At 43.4% G+C, this 22,125-nt stretch overlaps 2 protein-coding genes across 12 annotated transcripts in view; both read left to right on the top strand.

Annotated features, from left to right (window-relative positions):
- LOC147012142 (protein YIF1B-A-like) overlaps positions 1–9,419 on the top strand; it is a 44,927-nt gene extending 35,508 nt beyond the window's left edge. For 2 of the 7 annotated variants that reach the window (XM_085855848.1, XM_085855849.1), the window contains exons 7-8: positions 1,639–1,732; positions 2,718–5,047. In XM_085855848.1, the coding sequence (XP_085711974.1) occupies positions 1,639–1,732; positions 2,718–2,936 (313 nt within the window). In that variant the 3' untranslated portion in view covers positions 2,937–5,047. The other 5 variants (XM_085855850.1, XM_085855851.1, XR_015051472.1 and 2 more) reach the window with 5 other exon arrangements.
- Positions 9,420–9,717: 298 nt separating this feature from the next.
- LOC147012140 (uncharacterized) overlaps positions 9,718–22,125 on the top strand; it is a 208,262-nt gene continuing 195,854 nt past the window's right edge. For 4 of the 5 annotated variants that reach the window (XR_015051468.1, XR_015051469.1, XM_085855847.1 and 1 more), the window contains exon 1: positions 9,719–9,935. Coding sequence is in view for 2 of the 5 variants with exons in the window: in XM_085855847.1 (XP_085711973.1) it covers positions 9,821–9,935 (115 nt within the window). In the remaining 3 variants the exon portion in view is untranslated. Of the gene's footprint in view, positions 9,936–22,125 lie in introns of all 5 variants that reach the window. The other variant, XR_015051470.1, reaches the window with a different exon arrangement.

Raw genomic sequence — 22,125 nt, 5'->3', positions numbered from 1 at the left:
GAACTCCTATCCACCTACAAGGCCTTCTTCCGCAGGTTTACGGAGTACTGCTCTCCCTTGTGGGCCAGCTCCCCTGCCTCGCATCTTGCTCAGCTTGATGCTGTGGAAGCCAAGGCCCCTAAGATTATTGGAATCTCTCACAATAAAGCTGAGTCTATGAGCCTATCACACGCCATCACAGACAAGTCGGTGGTTTCTCTGTCTTCTACCATCACCTTTCTGTTCTTGCACCCTCTGCTCTTTCCATGCTTACGCCCACCCCCCCCACCCCCCAGGTTCTGCACGGCACACACGGTTCACCATCAACCCCCTTTGGTGAAGTGACCAAAATCAAGGATCACTGCTCTCCTCTACTCATTTTATCTCTTCCACCCCCCCCCCTGCCTGTGGAACCAACATCATCTTCAATCTCATTCTTCCCTACAGGTCTTAAAGCCAACTGTTTGCCACCATCTCAGATTGCCCCAATCCAAAATCATGATCTTTTCTACCCCCTCTCTCCCCCCCCCCACCCCACCCAAATCTACTTCTTCCAAATTTCCAGTTTTCCCTCTTGAGGGTTTCCTTGTGTATCAATCATATCCACCACATGCATCTTCTCCTGCCCCCCCCACCCACCCATTCCTCCCCACATCCAAAATAGGTATTTGCTTTCTTCTCCAAAACTAAAACTACACACACAATTTTGTGATACGTGATACCATCACCCGTGATACTAAAACTAATTGTCTGATTTTCACCAAACGTTGTGGAATTTTTGAAAACAAAGGCCTTCTGATGTCTTGCAAATTCCACCAAAAAAATTGCATATTAAGAAGGTTAATTTAAAGGTCAAATGTCATTATGATTCTGGGATCGCTACTATCGACTTCTCAAAAAGTGGTCACCCGATTTAGACGTAATTTTGTCAGAATCATCCCTGTATGGTGCTTTCACAAGTCTGTTCAAACCATCGGCTAATTTACATATTTTTGTGGGTCATCCATGCCTAGCAGTGGTTCCCTGGTACAACCAGGTGAGCCCATGGGTATTGCCCCTATTTTTCCTGTTTGCCACCAAGCATGGTGCAACATTTGTTGTGTGTCTGATGAAAAGGGAATCCAAGTTGCCTGCCTCCTCAAATGCTACAAGTGCTCTTGTGCGATGCATGAGAATATTTCATTACCTCCCCCTCTGAAGGTGTACAGATGGTTATGTTTTCACCCCTGTCTGTTTGTTTATTTTTATCTGCAGTCTATCTCAAAAAGTTAAGGATGGATTCGGACATATTTGGTGGACAGGTTGTGGGTGTGTGACAACGATTAATTAATTTTGATTTTGGTGAAGATCTGGATACGAGCATTATTGAATTTTTAAAATAATTCTTCACCATTGAGAGATGGGGCCAACCCCGAAATATAACATGATATTTCAAGAAGTTGCGGACGCATTATGACAAAACTTGGGGGATGAGTTTGGTAGGTGGCAAAACAAGCCGATTTGATTTTGGTTAAGGTCCGGGTGCAAACTGTGTTCAGCCTTGTGGAGATGTGCACTCCTACAGAGTGCCGTTCTAGTTTGATTTGCGTTTTCCTGTGTCTGCATTATTATTCTGCTTTGGAGTCGATTAAACAGGGCTTGGATCCTTGTGTCTTCCAGAATGTCCTTCAATGTTCTTGCTCTGCTGTTGCTTGGAAAGCATGCCTACCGGCTGGTGACAACATGGAATATTTGCGCGATAACTACTTTCATGGTGTGTGTATCCTCTGCTTGTACATCGATTCATAATTTTCTTGCTTCATCGATTTATTTTAGAACCTTTTGCATTACCTGTTGTTTTTGCAGGAGCGGTGTCATCATCAGTACAGTCGGCTATTATGTGCAGTGTTTGAAAATAGTTGAAACGCTTTTCAATGGGGTTCATAAAATGTGTGCATCATCAATGCTGCCTGATGTTCCAAATTGGTACGATTTTATTTGAGTTTTCCTGCACGAACCAATGTCTATAAATGTTGATCCATCACTATTATGTCTTTGCTATTATCGATAGCAGGGGTTCCCAAACCTAGGGTCACGGCACGAACCTGAAAAAAACCCTCAGAATGCCGATTTTTGAGGGGGGTTTTCATGTTAACCCCTCGTTAGTCTGCTGTGTCATTCAAACGTGGTTAGTCTGGTGGGGTGTATACACACCCCAATGCGAAAATGCATATAATGTTACTATTTTTAAAAAAATTAAAAAAAATGCGGGGTGCCAAAACACCCCATGGGACTAACGAAGGGTTAAAAGCGTTTTCTCCGTCAATTTTTTTTCTTGGGTACCGGTACCATTTGTGTCACAGGGTGGATGTGATTTCACATTTTGTGTCGTGGACAAAACATTTTGGGAACCACTGAGCTACATCAATACCAGGCAGCTAACAAACAATTGTTCTTGCAACACTGTTGTGTACTCTCATTGGTGTTGTTAGTTTGACTTTCTGTGTTAACAGCAACCCTGTGAATAATTAAAACGGATGTCTCTACTTCTGTGCTGCCTATCGTGGAGTGAATGAATGCTCTCTGTCCCAGGGAATGTGAAAAATCACTGACTGTCTTTTTCAGAATAGTAACAATTTAAGTTGAGCAAATAATGCAAATCATGTTTATTTACTTTCAAAGCCTTGCTCAGGTTCTGTTTGTATTGTTGGGTTGCAATGAGAGAGATAGAGAGGGTTGTGTTTTTTTTTTGTATACAGAGTCGAGGTTTGCGGAGGAGCAAGAACAATGAATGGATCAAGACGCAACAGAACAAAGGGGATTGTTGGGGGCGGGGGGTTGGACTGAAGAGGGTTGAACAAATAGCAGAGTTGAAGGACAAAATAGTTAGACATGGACAAACAATAGGATTCGGAGAGTTTTGGGGGGGGGGTAATGAGGGTAGAAAAGATCATGGTTTTGGATCAGGGATGATTTAAGATGGTGGTGAACAGCTGTCTTGAAGACCTAGAGCTATGGATGAGATTGGAGAGAGGGTGGAAATTTGTTCCACTCTGGGGGAAAAATAGAGAACAAATAAGTGGAGGTGCACAGTTATCCTGTATTCAGGTAGTTTCACCAGAAGGGGATTGATGGTGGACCTTGTGCCACCTGCCAAAACCATTTCAAAGCATGGAAAGAGCAAAGGGTGTAAGACCAGAATGGAGACTGTAGAATATTTTAACATATTCAATAATGTGATCCCATTTTTTTGTTGTTGTTTTTGTTTTAGAAGCACCTCATTATCATGTGGCCTCTGCTTCCCTTTGCTCATCCTCCTTTTTGTACTCTACCCTGATGTGATGATTCACAAAATAGCAAATCTGAGAGCTCTGATTTAAATATGCCTGGTGTTGGCGTAATGGTTAGGGTAGTGAGCTTGGGATCCTCAGATCCATGGTTAAAATCCCCCTCAGCTGTTGAATTAATAACAGGTGGGGTTGACTCTGCCTGTCATCCTTCTGAGGTCGGCAAAATGAGTGCCAGCTTGCTGGTATCCTATGTCAGAGTGACGACCTGTCCGGGATTGTGCCTAATAGCCAAGGAGACTGCTTAGGCAGCACCAACGCTCTGCACAGAGCATGGTCCCAATCTTCTCTCCTCCTCCTTTGTCCGTATTTGAGTTTGTGTGTAAATGCGCCTCGACTTTAGGATTTATTTTCTTCACGTTATTGTCATTACCTTTTGATTTATTGTTCTTTGTAAATATTTGTCTATTTTCATTGCATGTGTTCATTTTAAGAAACCATATCCATGTATTTGTAGTGGGGTTCGAGTGTAAACTCCCCCCCCCCCCCCCCCGTGCATCCATTACTGTGCTGTGCTCCTTCATCCCTCTGCCATTACATCCTTTTCCAGCGTGCGCACATTAATCTGAGAGTTTTGGCTGTAGGCCTCCAAGGGAACTGCTGGACTGTCCCGGGGCTGGTGGTGTTAACCGCCCGTCACCACAATTTTGGTCGGGGAATTAACCTTGGCTGCCAGAACCGTGACACATTCAAGATTATTGGAATATCTTGCGATGAAGTTGAGTTTATGGGCCTATCACTTCGCCATCACCGACAGGTCAGTGGTCTCTGTATTCTTCTGCCTCCTTTCGAGTCTTACATCCTCTGCTCCTTCTGTGCTTTGCCCTCTCCACCCCAGGTTTTGGCAGGGTGCACACGGTGCACCATCAACCCCCTTCTTCTGAAACTACCTAAATCCAGGATAACTGCTCACTTCTAGTAATTTGTTCCTCTTCTTTTTTCTGCACCTGTCAAACCAACTCAAGGCTCTCTTCAATCTCATGCTTTCCTCCAGGTCTTCAGGACATCTGTTCACCACTATCTCAAATCATCACCCATCCAAAAAATGATATTTTTGACACCCATTAAACCACCCCCCCCCAACACAACCCCCTTCCCCTCCCCCTGCCCTGGCCAACCCTCCAAAAATATTGCATCTGTGTCTATCTTCTCCAGCCCTTGTGTTCTCCCCAACCCCTCATCTACCTGCATCCCTTGTTTGTCAATCTCCATCTTTTTTCTCTCTCTCCACCCCCCCCCCCCCCCCCCCCACATTGCCGTTTCCCCCCCCCCCCTTCTGCTTTTTTATGTTTTGTATGTATACAAAAAAGAAATGAATAATAAAAGATAATGTTGATGCCAAATTTCATTTTGCAAGCAGCATATTTTGCCCTCTTTTGAGACAAGTCCAAACTACGCCACCGTAGGTTGAACCACCATTTTGCGGTGGGTGGTATAAGTAGCTCAGAGCTTTGGGTCTGAGTCAAACGAAGAATGCTGCACAATTAACCTTTTTTAAAGTCCGTTAAATAATTTGAATTGACAGATTAACTTTAACTCTTCCTGTCACTGGAAATGGATACTTTTGGTTGGTTTTCCTGGCACTGGGGACAGGTACTCTTCCACACACACACACACACACACACACACACACACACACACACACACACACACACACACACACACACACACACACACACACACACACACACACACACACACACACACACACACACACACACACACACACACACACACACACACACACACACACACACACACACACACACACACACACACACACACACACACACGTCATAAATGTCCATAAAAATAATGATCTCTTTTTGGAAATTTAAATGCTCAAATACGTCCGTAGCCACATTTCTTTACATTGCCAGCTTTTCCTCCTCTGACAAATCCTAAAATTGTATTTGCCTTCCTTGATTGCTGCTTGTTATCACTGCACTTGCTTTAAATTTGCTTTATTGTTGCCTGGCACTACACTGACCTTTCTTTATTGCTGCCTGATACTGCCCTTACCTTTCGTTATCACTGCCCGACACTGCACTTTCCTTTCGTTATCGCTACATGACACTGCACTGACCGTGCTTTATTGCTGCCTAAAACTGCATTCACCTTTCGTTATTGCTGCCTGACACTGCATTTAGCTTTCTTTATTGCTACCTTGCATTGCACTAACCTTGCTTTATTGCTGCCTGACACTGCACTTACCTTTCGTTATTGCTGCCTGACACTGCATTTAGCTTTCTTTATTGCTACCTTGCATTGCATTAACCTTGCTTTATTGCTGCCTGACACTGCACTTACCTTTCGTTATTGCCACCTATCTCTGCACTTAGTACCTTCAGGAAGTATCCACACCCCTCAACTTTTTTCTCCTTTTGTTGTGTTCCAGCCTGAATTTAAAATGGATTAAACTAAAAAAAATTGTCATCTGTCCACACAAAATACCCCAAAATGACAAAAACATGTTTTTAGATATTTTTGCAATTTAATTAAAAATGAAAACCTGAAATGTCTTTCATCAATAAGTATTGAACCCCTTTGCTATGACACTCCAAATTGAGATCAGGTGCATACAATTTACTTAGATCACCTTTGAAACAACTTGATTGAGTCCATCTGTGGCCAATTCAATTGATTGGACATGATTTAGAAAGAAACGCACCTTTCTATGTAAGGTCCCACAGTTGACAGCACATGTCAGAGCAGAAATTCCACCATGAAGTCCAAAGAACTGTCTGTAGAACTCCGAGACAGCATTGTGAGGAAGCATAGATCTGAGGAACGTATAAAACAATTTCTCGAGAGTTGAAAGTTCCCAAGAGCACAGAGAGCTCCATCATTAGAAAATGGAAAGAATATGGAACTACCCAGACTCTTCCTAGAGCTGGCTGTCTGACCAAACTGAGCAACTTGGCAAGAAGGACCTTGGTCAAGGAAGTGACAATGAACCCAATGACCACTCAGACAGAACTACAGAGTTCCTTGGTTGAGATGGGAGAACCTACCAGAAGGATAAAAGTCTCTGCAGCACTTCACAAACCTAGGCTTTATGGGAGAGTGGCCAGACAGAAGCCGCTCCTGAGAAAAAGGCACATGACAGCACACCTGGAGTTTGCAAAAAGGCAGGTGAAAGACATTGAGAGAATAAGACAAAAGATTCTGTGGTCTGATGAGACGAAAATTGAACTCTTTGGGGTGAATGCAAAGCACTATGTCTGGCAGAAACTGAGCACAGATCATTACCCATCTAACACCATCTCTACCGTGAAGCATGATGGTGGCAGTATCATGCTACGGGGATGTTTTTCAGTGGCAGCGGCATGGAGACTTCTAAGGATCGAGGGAACACTTAATGGAGCCAAATATGAGCAAATCCTTGAGCAGAACGTGCTTCAGAGTACAAAAGACCTTAGACTGTGGGGAATATTTATGTTCCAACATGACAATGACCCCAAGCATACAGCCAAAGCAACACTGGAATGGCTTCAGAACAAGAACGTGAAAGTCCTTGAGTAGCCCAGCTAAAGCCCAGACTTGAATCCCATTGAGAATCTGTGGAAAGACTTGAAGACAACTGTTGCAGACACTCCCCATCCAAATTGACAGAGCTCGAGCAAATCTGCAGGGAATAATGGGAGAAAATGCCCGCTTCCAAATGTGCAAAGCTGATGCAGACATACCCAAGAACACTCAAAGCTGTAATCGCTGCCAAAAGCGCCTCTACAAAGTATTGACTCGGGGGTTGAATACTTATTGACGCAACACATTCCAGATTTTCATTTTTGATTGATTTGTAAAAATTTCTCAAAACGTGTTTTAACTTTTCTATGATGGGGTATCTTGTGAAGATTGGTTACAAACTTTAAATTTATTCCATTTTAAATTCAGGCTGTAACACAACAAAATGTGACAAAAGTCGAGGGGTGTGAATACTTTCTGAAGGTACTGCGCCTTTCTCTATTGCTGCCTAACACTTCACTTATCTCTCTTTATTGCTGCCAAACACTTTTTGACCTTTCTTTATTGCTGCTTGGTACTGCAATTACCTTTATTTATTGTTGCCTGGCACCGAACACACTGGTTGAGCATTTCTCGACGAATATTGACATATGGGGTATTATGAACACGAGAGTAGATGCTGGAATTGGTAAGGCAAGGGTGCTAGATTTAAGAAAGGGAGATTTTGAAAGATTGACAGGAATCCTGTAAAATTGATTGGGATTTTCCATCTTTGATGCAGTTATTGTTTTATGCCTTGAAATTCAACCTCCATTCATAAATTCCACATTGAATGAAGTGTGTTTGAAAAATCCATTTCTTTTCATTGCAGCGAAAAAGTGCCTTTTTCTCAAAACTACATGGGATGGACTGAGCGAGATTTGGAATACTCTTTGATTCGATAAATACTTTGAGTTTGCAAATTATTGATGGATATAATTGGCTGGGGTGAGTAGGCCTGTAATATTACCATGAAGTATATCCTTTTATTCCCAGTTGTGGCATAAATAGTATTTGCATTGTGGAACAGAGAAAGGTAATTGTTGATGTAGACATGTGACATGGGTGTCCTGGGCATAATTGCCTTTTTCTGTCTTATTTACTTGTATCTCACATTTGCTTTGTCTTAACCTTTGCTTTATTGTCTTACTTCTTTGTCATTGCAAAGTGCTTTGAAGTTTTTTTTCCCTTCAATCAAAAGTGCTGTCAAATACGAAATTTGTTCTGTGGTTGTGATGTGCCTTGTTCCGGATGTGCAGGTTCGCACTCTTAGGCTTCGCATCCTCATCGATGTGCCAGGTGATGCTGAAGCCGCAGGAAAGCACCGGCGGCTTCGGATATATCTGCTGGTGGCAGTAGCCATGGCCCAGCCTATCTTCATGACTGCACTAGAATCGCTCTCCAGCGTTTAACCTGCAACCATTTCAGATCATTGACTGTTCAAAGGTTGCAGCTTTCAACACATTTTGCAAGTTCTGCTCAACAACACACCACTTCTTTGTATATTGGAGATTTCACTCGGAGAAACATTTAAATGTAAAGACGGTTCAACTTCAAATGGAGGTGCAGTCCCAAAGATTTGTCATCTGTTATCCGTTTACTTGTAATAGTAGGACAATAATTTCCTCAGGGCATGCAGCAAAACCTTTGGGACCCTCGGAGCGAGTGCACGGACCCTGGGAGCGAGTGCGCGGATCATTTGGTCCAAGCAATTTTGAATTCACAATATCTTGTACTTTATTCATTTTAATGGGTATACATCAATTCAGTTTGGATCTTTTCAACGCAATACTTAAATTGGATATTTGTATGTAAAACCATTTGAATATTAATTTCAACTTTGGCCTGTTGAGTGTAGTTTGCACTCACCTATACATTTCAGCGAATGCTCTGTTGTTACACCTGTGAGTTGAAGACGAGTACTACCTGTCGAGTGAGCTGCGCAATGCTCTGCCAAAAGGAGAGAAGTGTCGTCATCAATCCTTCAAATACCCATCGCTAGTCTGACCTGAGCCTTGTGTTGAACATCCGACTTGTTACCCATCTTGTGCATAATATCAGCTCACCATCCGAGTATTTTTTTTCTTATTCCTCAATGTCTGTTACAAGGGTGTAAATATGTAAATGAATGTTGCACATGTTTACAATGAGGTAAACTGTTGGTACGTAACGACATACACTAACAATGTAGCATTGGTAACGATCCTATATCTGCGAATATGATCTGATAAATCGAATTTGAATGACGGAAGTAATGAAAATGTCCTCTACATATTGCATATGCAAAATGGCACCACTATTCCTCCCCCACCCCACCCATCCTTTGCAGACATCATTCATCCACCTCCCTCCCCTCCTTCGCTCATATCGCTTTTATACTTCTCTTTATTCCCATTTTCCCTGTTCTCCTCTGCATTTTTCTTCAGTTAACCTCGCTTTGCATACATAATATGTAGATGGTATGATATGCCTGTGTCGTGTATGACAAGTTTTAAGGTTTATGAATAATCTTATGGGATATTTTTGAGTTGTTGAACTGAACTTTGTTGCATGCTTGTTATGATTATGTAATAAAAGTTAAGTTGTACACTCTACAATCAGCTACAGTCGCGATTGTATTGTTTTTCTTGTCACATTTATCGGGTGTTTGTTCACGTCGAAAATAGTTTCGTGTTCTGATATTAAATGCTTTCATATCGACAAGTTGCTTCAAATGCTCATGATCCTCCTGCGAACTCTTTCTCTTCCTACCAACTCGTGCTCTTCCTTTAAGTCTGCCATTCGTCTTTCAATGGTGTCTTACTCGTTGTTTACTCCTTCCCTCTCATGCCCTCCATCCCCAAGCTCATCATTCCTTCCGTGCCTCACGCTCCTCCTTTTTCTCCACACTCCTCCTTTCGCCACACTCCTCCTCTCTCCACACCCCTCCATGTCCCACGTCCGTTCACCCTTTCTCGCGATCGGATTTTCCCTCCGGTGACGTGGCTTGGGTCCCTGGCGCACTTGTCATGGTGTTCCCATGCCTTTCCATCGCCTTCGCTGTGCTCTCGAGCCTCCAAACCTTCGCCGCAGATACGAGAGTCCTCTCGGACTACAAAGTGTGCACAGACGAGGAGTGCAGCAGTAAGTCCTGAAACCACCCCCACCCCTTCCCCTTAAACTTCCATCCTTCCTCCATGCGTTTGGAGTTTGTTATCACTACTTTTACTCTTGCTCTTCCCACCGGTAACTCGGCAGCTGCAGCCTCTGATTGTGTGTGTGTGTGCCATTGTTTACCTATTGTTTAGGCCATTTCCAGGTGAATGGAACAATAGTAGTTTTTAAAGTTGAGGATTTCCCGCCACTCAAGTGCACTCACTCAATTTCTGGTATTTTTGCAAAATGCTGTTCATTAAGTTTTGGTAGTACCAGGAGTCTAGGACGGTTTTGCATGCTGTGACGATGAATGAACACCTTTATCTCAAGCCTGGAGGTACCCAAGCGAAGGTGAATGAAAACCTGCGGTAACATTTCGGGTGGATCTCGAGGCTCTGAATTGTGTGAAATGGACTCTTCATTCCAATACAGCTCTGTACATGTCGTGCTTTGTAAAGAAACCTTGAAATTGAGGCAAACCTCGACTCGGATTCTGTGACAGGCCCAGACGGCACAAGTGCACGTGTCCGTAAAACCCGCTCTGCTGCTCTTGCTCATCCTATTTCTGTTTGTTCACTGCAACATTCTTTTTGGGTCGCTTTCCATCTGCCTGGAAGTTGTCCAGCATCACTGCATAATACAAAAATGGTGCAAAAAAATTCCTATTAAAGGCCTCTTAGCTTGCTTCCAATTTTAAGCAAGGTCATGAAATCTATCATAATTATCATTGCAGTTGACATAAAATCCTTCCTTGTCTCCAATGGACTGATCTCAGACCATCAGTTCGGTTTCTCAGTCATTCTACCCTGGGCGTGCTGCTCCGACTCGCCCAACAATGGATGGAAACCCTCAATCTCAGACATTAGATCAGGGGCATCTTTTTGGACATATCTTGAGCTTTTGATACAATCTGGCACCCACAATTGATCTCTAAACTGCTTATTGCATCCAAGGCCACTTCCTTTCCTGGATCACTGACTTCCTCCACTCCTGTATTCAACATGTAGCTCTTATCGGGATCCTCTCATCTCCTTTCCCTGTCAAAGCTGGAGTGCTCCAAGGCAGCGTCTTGGGCCCACTCTTGTTCCTCAACTGCATCAATGATCTTACTCACTCCCTGGAAAATCCTGCTGATATCTTTGCTGATGATCTTCTTCTTCTTCTTCTTTCGGCTGCTCCCGTGAGGGGTTGCCACAGCGGATCATCCGTATGATCCGCATAGTGATTTGGCACATGTTTTACGCCGGATGCCCTTCCTGACGCAACCCTGGTCGCCTCTTACGACACAGGGATAAGGTACACCTATTTTAACCGGGGTATACACCGGCCCAGTATACTGGTACTCATTTCACCGACCTCGGAAGGATGACAGGCTGAGTCAACCCCCTGGTGTATTAATTCAGTGGCCCAACGGGGCTTGAACTCAGGACCTCTTGGATCCCAAGCCGCTGCCCTAACCACTGCGCCAACACCAGGATCATCTTTGCTGATGATCTCTGCTGTATAATTTCTCATCCTGAAGACAGGCAGACAGCAGCCTCTTCTCTGCAGACCTTGATAAAATCAGTAGCTGGTCCAACACTTGGAATATGTCTTTCAAACATGACATGCTCACCCTGTCTCTCTGAAAGGACCATCTGGCAGAAAGGACTGGAAAGGACCATCTGGCATAAGTGGTCTCTCTCTATTCCACCACTTCCTTTTTAGTCTTGCACCCTCTGCCCTCTCTTGGCTTTGTCTCTCCCAGGTTTCTGCAGGGTGCACATGGTCTGCCAGTAACCTTCAAATTAAAGTTCCAAAATCAAGACTCACTCCTCACTTCCACTCATTTGTTTCTCTTTTCTCTCGCCCGTGGAACCAACTTCCCCAGTCTGTTCAGTACCATTCCTCCCTCCAGGGCTTCACCATGACTTCAGGTCATCTCCCATCCATACTCATGATCTCTTCTACCCCAAATTTCCCCATTCCCAAACACTCTTTTTCCAGTTTGTTATTTTCCCCCCCCCCCTTTTTTCCCCTCACTTATTTTTCTTTGTTAGTTGTTTGTTTATTTTGTTCCTTTTCTGTTTCATGCCCACTTTCCCTTCCTCTTCTTTCTGTCTCATTCAGCATGTGTGCAGCTTGTTCGCCCCCATGTGTCCTTCTCCCCTTGATCTCTCTCTCTCACTTCTTTTTGATGTTGGTGTTTCCCCCTTTCCATTTTTTTTTTCCCCTTCCAGCTCTTCCATGAGCCTCAATCATGAATGCAAATATAATTGCCATTTGGACCATCGTGCCTGTTGTAACTCCATATCATGCGTCAAAATATGGCGCGCCAGAAATATTTGTTCATTTTCTAACCTAATCGGTGTGACACGTCAAAGCAAAAAAAAAAGTTTTGAGTATCTCTGTACTTCCTGTATGAACAGAATTTCCTTAATATTCTGCATGCAGTTAGGTTTTTGACTTTTGATCATGTTCACATTCTGTCCCAGCTGTCTGTGGTTGACTTCCCCTGACCCTGAGGTCGGGTGCACTGATGTAATCTGGCTGTGTTGATTGTAATTGTCCGATCAGTGTATTCCCTTTATGTCTCATGAGCTACAGGATTATAATACCTCCACTCGGAGTGCACCGTGGGGGTAGATGAATGTCGTTGGGTCATTTGCCCCACATTTAGTTTTGCAAAGAGGAACCACCTTGAATTTTATGTTCAATATTGTAATGAAAACATCTATGTTGGTCTATTTTTTTGTTGTTGTTTTGTTTGAGTTTTTGTCTAAAAACAATGAGTCACATTGGAACAAATTAAAGATAAAATGGTTTGGCTAATTTACAGAGTGAAGCCCTGCAATGAATCGCAAACAGGATTTGAATGATGCAGGATTTGTAATTCTTGTATGTATACACTTTAACATTGTAGTGTTTTTGGTTTTTTTTGGATTACTAATCTAGGCTTGTGGAAGGTGACAACACAGGGAAGAAAGGCAATCCACTACTTCTTCATCTTGTTATTGTTCTTTGTTTGTATGCAGCACAATTTGGAGATTAGATACAAGAAGATGATTTGTAATACTGCCTTACTACGGGGTGGCTATGCAATACATATTACGATACATATTGTCACGGATCTAGCGGTTAAGTTACTCCCCCGACCCATTTATGGTGGAAGGGCGGTTAACACCGGCCAGCCCAGATAGCCGTGCGGTTTCTTTAGGAGGCGGACACGATCCTCAGAGATGATAACAATTAGCCAAAGCAGAAAAAGACTATCATATGTTGTTTGAGTTTTTGTTTAAGAACATTGAGTCACATTGGAACAAATTAAAGATAAAATGGTTTGGCTAATTTACAGAGTGAAGCCCTTAACATTGTAGTTTTTTTGGATTACTAATCTAGGCTTATGGAAGAAGGTAACAATGCAGGGAAGAAAGGCAATCCACTACTTCTTCATCTTGTTATTCTTCTTTGTTTGTATGCAGCACAAGGCTGTGGGAAGCACCAGTGGCTCCCCCTCTGCTGGTTCGAGCAGGAATTTGTTTAGGGTGCCGGCGATAGCTCGCCCACTCTTCGCGAAGGACAACGTCATGCAATCTTTAACGTCCACCAACAAATTTTGGCAGACAGGATATACATTTAACTTCCATCCGAGGGACGACACATACATTGATGAATCATCCTGCCCTTGAAAAGGCAATGCACTGATTGCAGAGAAGTGATGCAGCAACCAAGGGAAGAGACAACCAGAAAAAGGAGAGAGGAATTGGAAGAAAACAGGATGGGGTGAGGGAGGGGTGTTAACGTGGGTAGAAAAGATTATGGGTAAGAATGGAGGATCATACAGTAGTGGTGCAATGCCAACTCGAAGCCCTGGAAGTGCAAATGAATCGATTCAGGAGGGCAGATCTCCAAACGGGAGAAAAGGACGACAAAGGGGTGGAGGTGAGCAGTCAACTAAACTTTTGGGAGTTTCAGAAGAGCCGGGTTACTGGAAGAGTGCATGCTTCCTGGAGAGACTGGGGAGGGTTTGAGGGGAGGAAAGAACATACAGAAGGAGTAAGGCCATAAGAGAAGCAATTTAAAATGGAGGCCAACAACCCATCTGTAATGAGAGGTGGCTTCTGCTTTGTTGGAGGTACCAATGATGTTGAGAGCTTTAGATTCCACAGAATCCAGGGGAGACAGGTGTGAAATGGGGACACCAGCTCCTGGTAGAGCATTAGTCAATTAAGTTACAGACAAAGGCCTTGTAGGCTGTGAAGTTTAAATTTACCAACAAAGATGGACTTGGCATGACGCAGAATCCCTAATCTGTGGCTGGCTTTCGAGGCCAACTTTGATATATGGTATGCCCAGTCGAGGTCGTGGCTGATACTTAGGCCCAGATATTGAAGAGTCTCAACCTTTTCCAATTAACCGTTAAGTCGGTGGATTGATTTTTTTTTGGCCATTCTGGAAATACAGGGTGAAAATATGAGATTTCTCTCAAGTAAATGACATTCCAAATGATGGCAGACCCGTATTTGATCCTTTCCATCTCAGCACAGAGGGAATCAGCTGCTGCTGGTCTGTTTGTGAAATTTTATAGTGTAATATGGAGTCATCTGCGAAGAGGAGAGGATTTCCAGTGTCTGAGATTTGGTCTTGGCACACTCCAACTTTCCCTTGGGGCATGATTCTACCTTGCGACACACTGGAAGACGAGAAGAAAGGATTCAGTCGAGAGCTATGTGCACAGACAGTACAAGTGGAGGAAGTTGGCAAGCCAAACTGCAACCTTGTTCTGGAATGGCACAGGCAGAAAGCTAGGTAAGTAAAGTATGGTTCCAGACTGTGTTGAATACCGGACTCAGCGGAACATGGTTAGAGCGTCCGCTCTGAGTCTCAAAGGTCGGTGGTTCAAAGCCAGGCTGAGTCATTCCAAGGACTTTAAAAATGGTACGTGCTGCTTCCCAAGCTTAGTGGCTGTGTTTGTCTCACCGATCATTCCTGTGTTGTGTCTCGTGTATTCGTCTATATCCGTGCGTGTGGCAGCTCCACTACGAGCCTAAGATCCTGTTTAATAAAATACAAGGGCAGACACACAACCTGTACCTATAGTTTGAGGTTGTGTTAGGACCTTCATTCGTTAAGCACCAGCACATCTAACACTGAGTGACCATAAGGAATCCAAGCTGATGAGCACAGATAAGATCATTGGAAGAAGAGGAATGATTTGATGGCAGTTGAGATGATGTATTCCAGCATTTTGCTCCAACTGGAAGTAGATCGACCAACCTTTAGTTAAGAGAATGTGTTTTGCATCTGTATTGTGTAAAGGGGTGATGTTGGCTCTCTTCGAAGCAGACATGAGCTTCTACCTCTACAGGGAAAAGGTCACTGGCCAGGAAGCAGTCGATAAATTGTGTAAGGAACAGGAATGGCTTGGGGAACTTCTGCTTTGAAAGAATATGCTGAGATAAGGTGTTGAGCTTTGTTTGAAGTGGAACGATCTGTGAAGCCATTTGAGGGTGGTGAGTGCATAGAGTGGGGAGCGCATACCAGGGGCGGAGTTCCCAAGGCATGAAGGAGACATTTTGGAGGGTTTGGCCTGAAGATTAGCCAGATGATGGTTTCGAGCTCACTTGAGGATTGATACACTTGGTGTGACCCTTGTGAAATGATTTGTGGTTTTCCTTGGTTGGGTGAGCCTTTCATGATGAGAAAGCAAGCTACTTGACAGCCAATGTCCTGGCAGAGGATTCAGTGTGCCAGAGCCGAGAGGATAGATATCACCATCTTCGTTTAACGACCTTTTTTGGTTGATTGGTGGCGTGTCACCATTTGGTTCTTTCATTTGCATCGTGTTGCTTCACACCTGATCTTCTCATGTCGTTATTTACACATTCCATGTTTTATTTGGCTTGCTTTTTTGGTGTTATTTTTTTTTCATTTGCCTCAAAACAATTACTATCTTCCTTTCTCCATTTGTTCGTCCTCCATACGTCTAGTTACGTGATCGAACCATCCAAACCTTCTTTTTCAATTTCATCTCTATATTCAAAATTTTCCAATATCTTCACTGTTGTTTATCTTTCGATGACACACCGGCACACATCCATCTTCACATCTTCATCTCTGTTTTTTTTTTTTTTCATCTTCCATCCTCATGGCTCGAGTTTCACTACCACACAATAGGTCTGTTAGGGTTAGGGCTGTTAAACCTGCGCTTACGCAGGTTGAATACACAATTGACTTTACTGTCCTGGTCACCAACTTGTTCGGTTACCTCCTAACTCTTTCCATTTGTTCCAAGCTACTTTTATCCTCGTCCCTTTCAGCCATTTCTGCTTTTCTACCCACATCCAACGTATTTCCAAAATAAAATTTATTCACCCTTTTAATTTCTGCTCCAAATCCCATATCTTTCTGCATGATGGTGTGATCAACCTGAATCGTTTATTTTAAGCATTCGGTACATTTTGAATGTACCAGCTGCATGATTCAAACGATGCTTCACTCCACTACATTTATTGTGGCACAATCTTTCCCAAACAGACCACTGAATCGACCTTGCCCCCAACACCTTTGCCACAGAGCTTGTGGCCACTTATCACTTTCCTTCTTATCTTTTTCTTTGCTGCTAACCATAAACTCATAGCTGCAAAATGATGAGAGACAGAGACACAGGCAAAGGCATTTGTGAAAGCTCTCCCTCCCAGTTGGAAGCAATATTGGATGTCATGTAGATTGAAGACAAATTATTTAGTGAGAGGGTAGATTGCAGTCCTGAGTGGACAACCAGACTCTGCGGCACAGTGGAAGCTCTCTCCAGCGGTATTGAGTAATCACACTTTTGGAGTGTAAAAGCACTCGCTCGATAGTGAAAACACTGGATGCTTTGCCAGAGCTCTTCACAGTAGTAGTCGGGGCAGAAATTTGTGATTTAATCAGGGTCCTAGCTGACGCACAATGGCCTATTCGTTATCTACCGTTACTTTGGGATCTGTAGCATCTACCGGCGAACGTCAGCAGGATGAAACGGCAGGCTTGATGACCCTCCAAGGAATTGTGCAAGGCCCATAATGCAGGATAAAGAGATCAGATCATGAACTATGCTCGAAACAGAACGTCGGTGCTGCTGAAGGAGTTTACATGGATCGGGTTACAATCATGGATGGGTCACCACACTGACCGGTAATAGCTCGCCTACTCTTCGTGAACGACACTTTTAAGGTCCACCCACTAATGCCAGCAAACAGGACGTACAGTTTAATGGACGTCACACATTCATCAATCAACTTGCCTGTGAAACACCAGGATGACAGTTTATAGCTGGGTTGGGATTCAGACCCAGGTTCTACAGCTTAGAAGCAAGCGTGTGTACCTCAAGGCTATCTTGCCAGCCTCTAGGATAAGGAGAGCATGTTTTATCATTTTACTATCGTTTGGAAACCATATCGAAGTGAGAATTTACAAACATGTCAAAAAAAAACAAGAAGTTTCATTTTGAGAATGCATTTTTGGGGAGTTTTTGGTGAAATACAATTCCCAAGATAACGAGGAATTTAATTTTTTTTTCTTTTATTGTAAACAAATGCTGAACTGCACTTTGTTTGGCTGGATTTTTTGTTTAAAATATTGTTTTTTTTTAATCGTGCTGTCGGATCCCGCTATTCGGGGACCCTATGTATTCACTGTTTATAAAATGTGACCCGCCGGGAACCTATCCCCCCTTTTTCCATTGAAACAATGCCTCGACATTCGCGGAATTTTTCAGGAACGTATCCCCGCAAATAGCTGGGTCTGACAGTAATTGCAAAGCTTGCTTCTGTAAGGATGAAATGAATGCATGGAGACAAAGTGAGGGCTGTTTGATGGAAGGGGGGGGGGATTTCAGACTTCAAAGTTCTGCTATGAGTCAAAATGGATGTTGCTCTTTTGAATTTTCATCAACCTCACACAACTGTTCGATGGTTAAATGAGCAGACCTTTGTAATACTGTAAAATGACACCACGAGCTGCCAAGAAATCCAACCTTGCAGCGACGATGCATCATCGAACAAACATGCTGACAAAACAACATATGAATGAAGCCAAAGTTGCATTTCAGAATAAACGCAAAAAGCCAACTACAAACAGATGTAACTTATGAACACAAAACGCTTATTTGTGCAGGTACAGTATTTGCACCTGGCCATTGAATTTTATCATTTTACAGAAAATTTGTCATATTCACGAAAGCTTACACAGCATCTGACAATTTACAAAGCTCCATTTATCATGCATGGGGCTGTTTTAAAGTAGATTTATACCAATATTTAGTCTGAACTGGAAATGTAGGACCAAGAGCTGATTCACTTTTATTTCACTTTTATCTCCCGAAAGGTTTGAGAGTTGGTTCTGGGATAAAAAAAAATGTCTCGCGAATCTTAATCTGGCCACCTGACAAAAATCTACCTGGACGCTTTCACAAAAGTATTTTTTGCAAAACTGCTCATGCCCAAAAATGGTTAACCACATTTATTTGAGTAAAACTTCATCTGATACATCACCATCTACTCCCAGATATACCTGGTGATGGTCATACTGTATCTTTTAGTGATGGTCTCTCTGTCTCTCTGTCTGTTTCTCTCCAGGAATTTGGAAATTAGATACAAGAAGATGATTTGTAATACTGCCTTACTACGGGGTGGCTATGCAATGCGTATTACGATACATATTGTCACGGGTTAAGTTACTCCCCCGACCCATTTTTGGTGGAAGGGCGGTTAACACCGGCCAGCCCAGATAGCCGTGCGGTTTCTTTAGGAGGCGGACACGATCCTCAGAGATGATAACAATTGGCCAAAGCAGAAAAAGACTATCATATGTTGCTGTTTCACTTGTCTGGATTTGCATCGCTGGTTTTGCAATCGCCAGATCACAAGTAACGATTGCATTGTCTTCGCCACTTCCTCTCTGGCTTCCTTCTTTGAGATCTCCTGGATTTCGACATCTCACCTTGTTGGAGGTAAACATATTTTCTATATCGTCAATTTTGTTGCCTTGGAGTTCCACCTACCCCACGTTGATGTAGGTCCGAGAGACGCACTGATCATCCACAGGATATCCCTCCATTCAATGTCAGTGAGATGAAGGGGGTCATTCTATGCTGTTGATGTCATGTTGAAATGCCAAAATATTTGGCTTCTTTCTATATAGCTGCAGTACTTTTTGTTGTTGGGTGAACACTCGTGACACCATCAGTTTATTGTGCTGTGGTGGTCCCAGCTTGTCATCCCTGGGCTCGTCATCTTTTTTTTATTTTATATTTTTTGTATATGCTGTTGAGGCTCATATGAGAGCGAACACACAGAACGTACATGGGGAGCAGGAGACAAGAGCGGTGGAAGAGGGAAGGAAAAAAACATCGCAGTGTGGAACAGAGACATGAGGAGATCTGGGGAGGGAAGAAGGATAGGGTGGAGTACACAGGGTAAACAAGATGGACATGACAGGGACTTTCAGGAAGAAAAGCAGGGAATATGAAGGAGGTGGGTTTGGGGTGGATTAGCAGGGTAGAAAAGATTGAGGTTTTGGATGGGGAAATATAAGAGATGGTGGTGAACAGCTGTTTTGAAGACATGGAGGGAAGAATGGGATTGAAGAGAGTGTGGGAGCTTGTTCCAATGGTGGGAAGTAAGAGGAATGTGAAAGAGTGAAGGTGAGCAGTGTTTCTTGATTTTGGGAGTTTTACCAGAAGGGGGTTGCTGGCAGACCTTGAGCACCTTGTGGAAATATGGGGGGGGGACATATTTTGGACAGAGTTGTGGGGGGCGAGGCCAGAGAGGAGATAGTAAAAGACAGACAGACCACCGACCTGCAAGCGGTGAGAGAGTGAAAGATCCAAAGGCTCAACCTTATCACGGGAGATATCAATGATCCTAAATGCCCTGGTTTCTACAGCATGAAGTCAAGAAAGGTGGGAGGCAGGAGCACCAGCCCAGAGTGGAGAGCAGTACTCCATCAGGCTGCGGATGAAAGCTTTGTAAGTGGTCAGGAGCTCAGGTGGGCCGAGGAAGGACTTTGCACGACGGAGGATTCCCAGTTGGCGATTGGCTTTGGAGGCAAGGTTGGAAATGTGGCTTTCCCAGGAAAGATCATGGCAGATAGTGAGACCCAGAAACTTTAATGAAAGAACTTCAAGAGGATTTTTGAGAAAGTAGATGGGGGGGAGGGGGGGGGTTCCAGACGGTCTTTTTGGAGAGACATCGTGAGAGTGTGAGATTTGTCAGGATTGAAAGACACATTCCATGTGTTGGACCAGCTTGTGTTTTTAGTGTAGGACTGGTGTCTTATCAACTTTTTAATCTTCTGAGTGTCTCCAGGCTATGTTTTGGGAACAAATACCGACTGTGTTGTGAACCGTGCCGTTGCCAGAGAGAGTTTTAGTTTCTTCCTCACAATTGTCCCATGATGACGTCACTGATAAGCCAGCTTGCTGCAGCAGTCCATCGGGGGTGGTGCATTGCCTGTCGGTTATTTCAGTCGTCAGCTCGGATTCAAGTTCTTTGACAGTGTGGTAGCTGACATAACGACCCAAACGATTCAGGCTATGGTCGATGACTTCCACATGCACCAGTGACGGTCTTCATTCCATGTCCCATGGTAAGGTGTTTATCTCGTTTGATTCAACCTCTAGTGACAGCAAACATTACATCATCACATATTGACAACGAGCTTCAAACCTTTCTCTGACTCTGAAGCAACAGATGGACCCCCTGAAGAAGGTCAGAACATCATCTAAAGTGTTTCCCTGGCCTGGGTTCAATATCTTTGCTGTTAAATTGTCTGGCAATCCTTCCATTGTTCATTGCGTGTGTATTTATTAGTGACCTAAGATGGAGTACCACGTCATGGATCGAATCTCGGTGAGAAAGGGCAAGTTCGGGCAGCGGCATCCTCGCTCATTGCACTATACAGGGTTATTGAAAAGTCGCTACCTATTTTTTTGGTATGTTCTTCTTGTGATACTAGGTCAGATAGCCGATTTAAATAACATTATGTCTGGAAGAAAATTTTCAATCATTTACTGCAGTTTTTGTTTCTGTTTTTTTTTTGTTTCTCAGCAACACTCTCCTTGGAAAACCACCTAAATCCAGGATCGCTGACCACCTTCACTCATTTGTGCCTCTTTTTTTTCCCGCATGTGGAACTAACCTAACTTCCATTCTTCCTTCAATCTCATTCTTCCATCCAGGACTTCAAGACAGCTGTTCACCAGCATCTTGAATCATCCCACAGCCAAAACCATGATCCTTTCTTCACCCATTAAAATACCCGCCACCCTCCCCAAAATTTTGCTTCTGTATCCATCTTGTCCACCCCTTGCATTCTCTCCTACTCCTCATCGTCACCTGCAACCCTTGTTTGTCTGTCTCTAACTGTTTTCTCCCACCACCCTGCTGTTGGCATTTCCTTCTTCTCCTGTTATTACCTCCAATACCGAAGGTGAAGGAGGTTATGTTTTCCCCCCTTTCTGTCTGTCTGTCTGTCTGTCTGTCTGTTCGTGTACTGCATATCTCAAAAAGTTGTTGGCGGATCCGGATGAAATTTTGTGGACAGGTTCGGTGTGTGACAAGTACAAACTGATTGGATTTTGGTGAAGATCCGAATCCTGATCTGTATACGAGAATTATTTTTTTTTTTTAAGTGATTCTTCACCATTGAGAGATGGGGCCAAAAACGATATAGTGCTGTATAGCATGATATTTCAAAAAATGTATTGGGCCGGACATGTTCTCGTGGATCAGACATTACGGGGCGGAGGTATGCGCTCTACCGAGTGCCCTTCTTGTTCCTTTTGTTATGTTGTGTCCTGATCCATTCTGTGTTATACCTCTTTCATGAGCCTTGACTGTGTATATAAAAATACCCCAAAGACCACATGGCCAGATTCAGATTCCTGAGCCATTTTTACCCCAGAAACAAACCTCAAACTTTGCTGGAGACAAGTTAAGTAAAAGTGTCTCAGCTCTTGGACGAATATGTTTCGATGAATGAATTGGCTCGATTATGGACATGTCGGTCGATGTCCTGATAACATGTTGCTTTTTTTGGTGTCTGCTGCGACATGCTGTTCATTGGGCGATTAACGGATATCCAATTTCAAACTTCGAGATAAAAACGAGTGTCCATTTTAATACAAAATATTTTTAGATCCTCGTGGAGGATCTCG

This window comes from Eptatretus burgeri, chromosome 15 (genome assembly GCF_056783735.1).
Source record: "Eptatretus burgeri isolate ZD-2024b chromosome 15, Ebu_testis_v1, whole genome shotgun sequence".
NCBI lineage: Eukaryota > Metazoa > Chordata > Myxini > Myxiniformes > Myxinidae > Eptatretus > Eptatretus burgeri.
The sequence above is the reverse complement of the archived record's forward strand: the minus strand, read 5'-3'. Positions and strand labels throughout refer to the sequence as shown.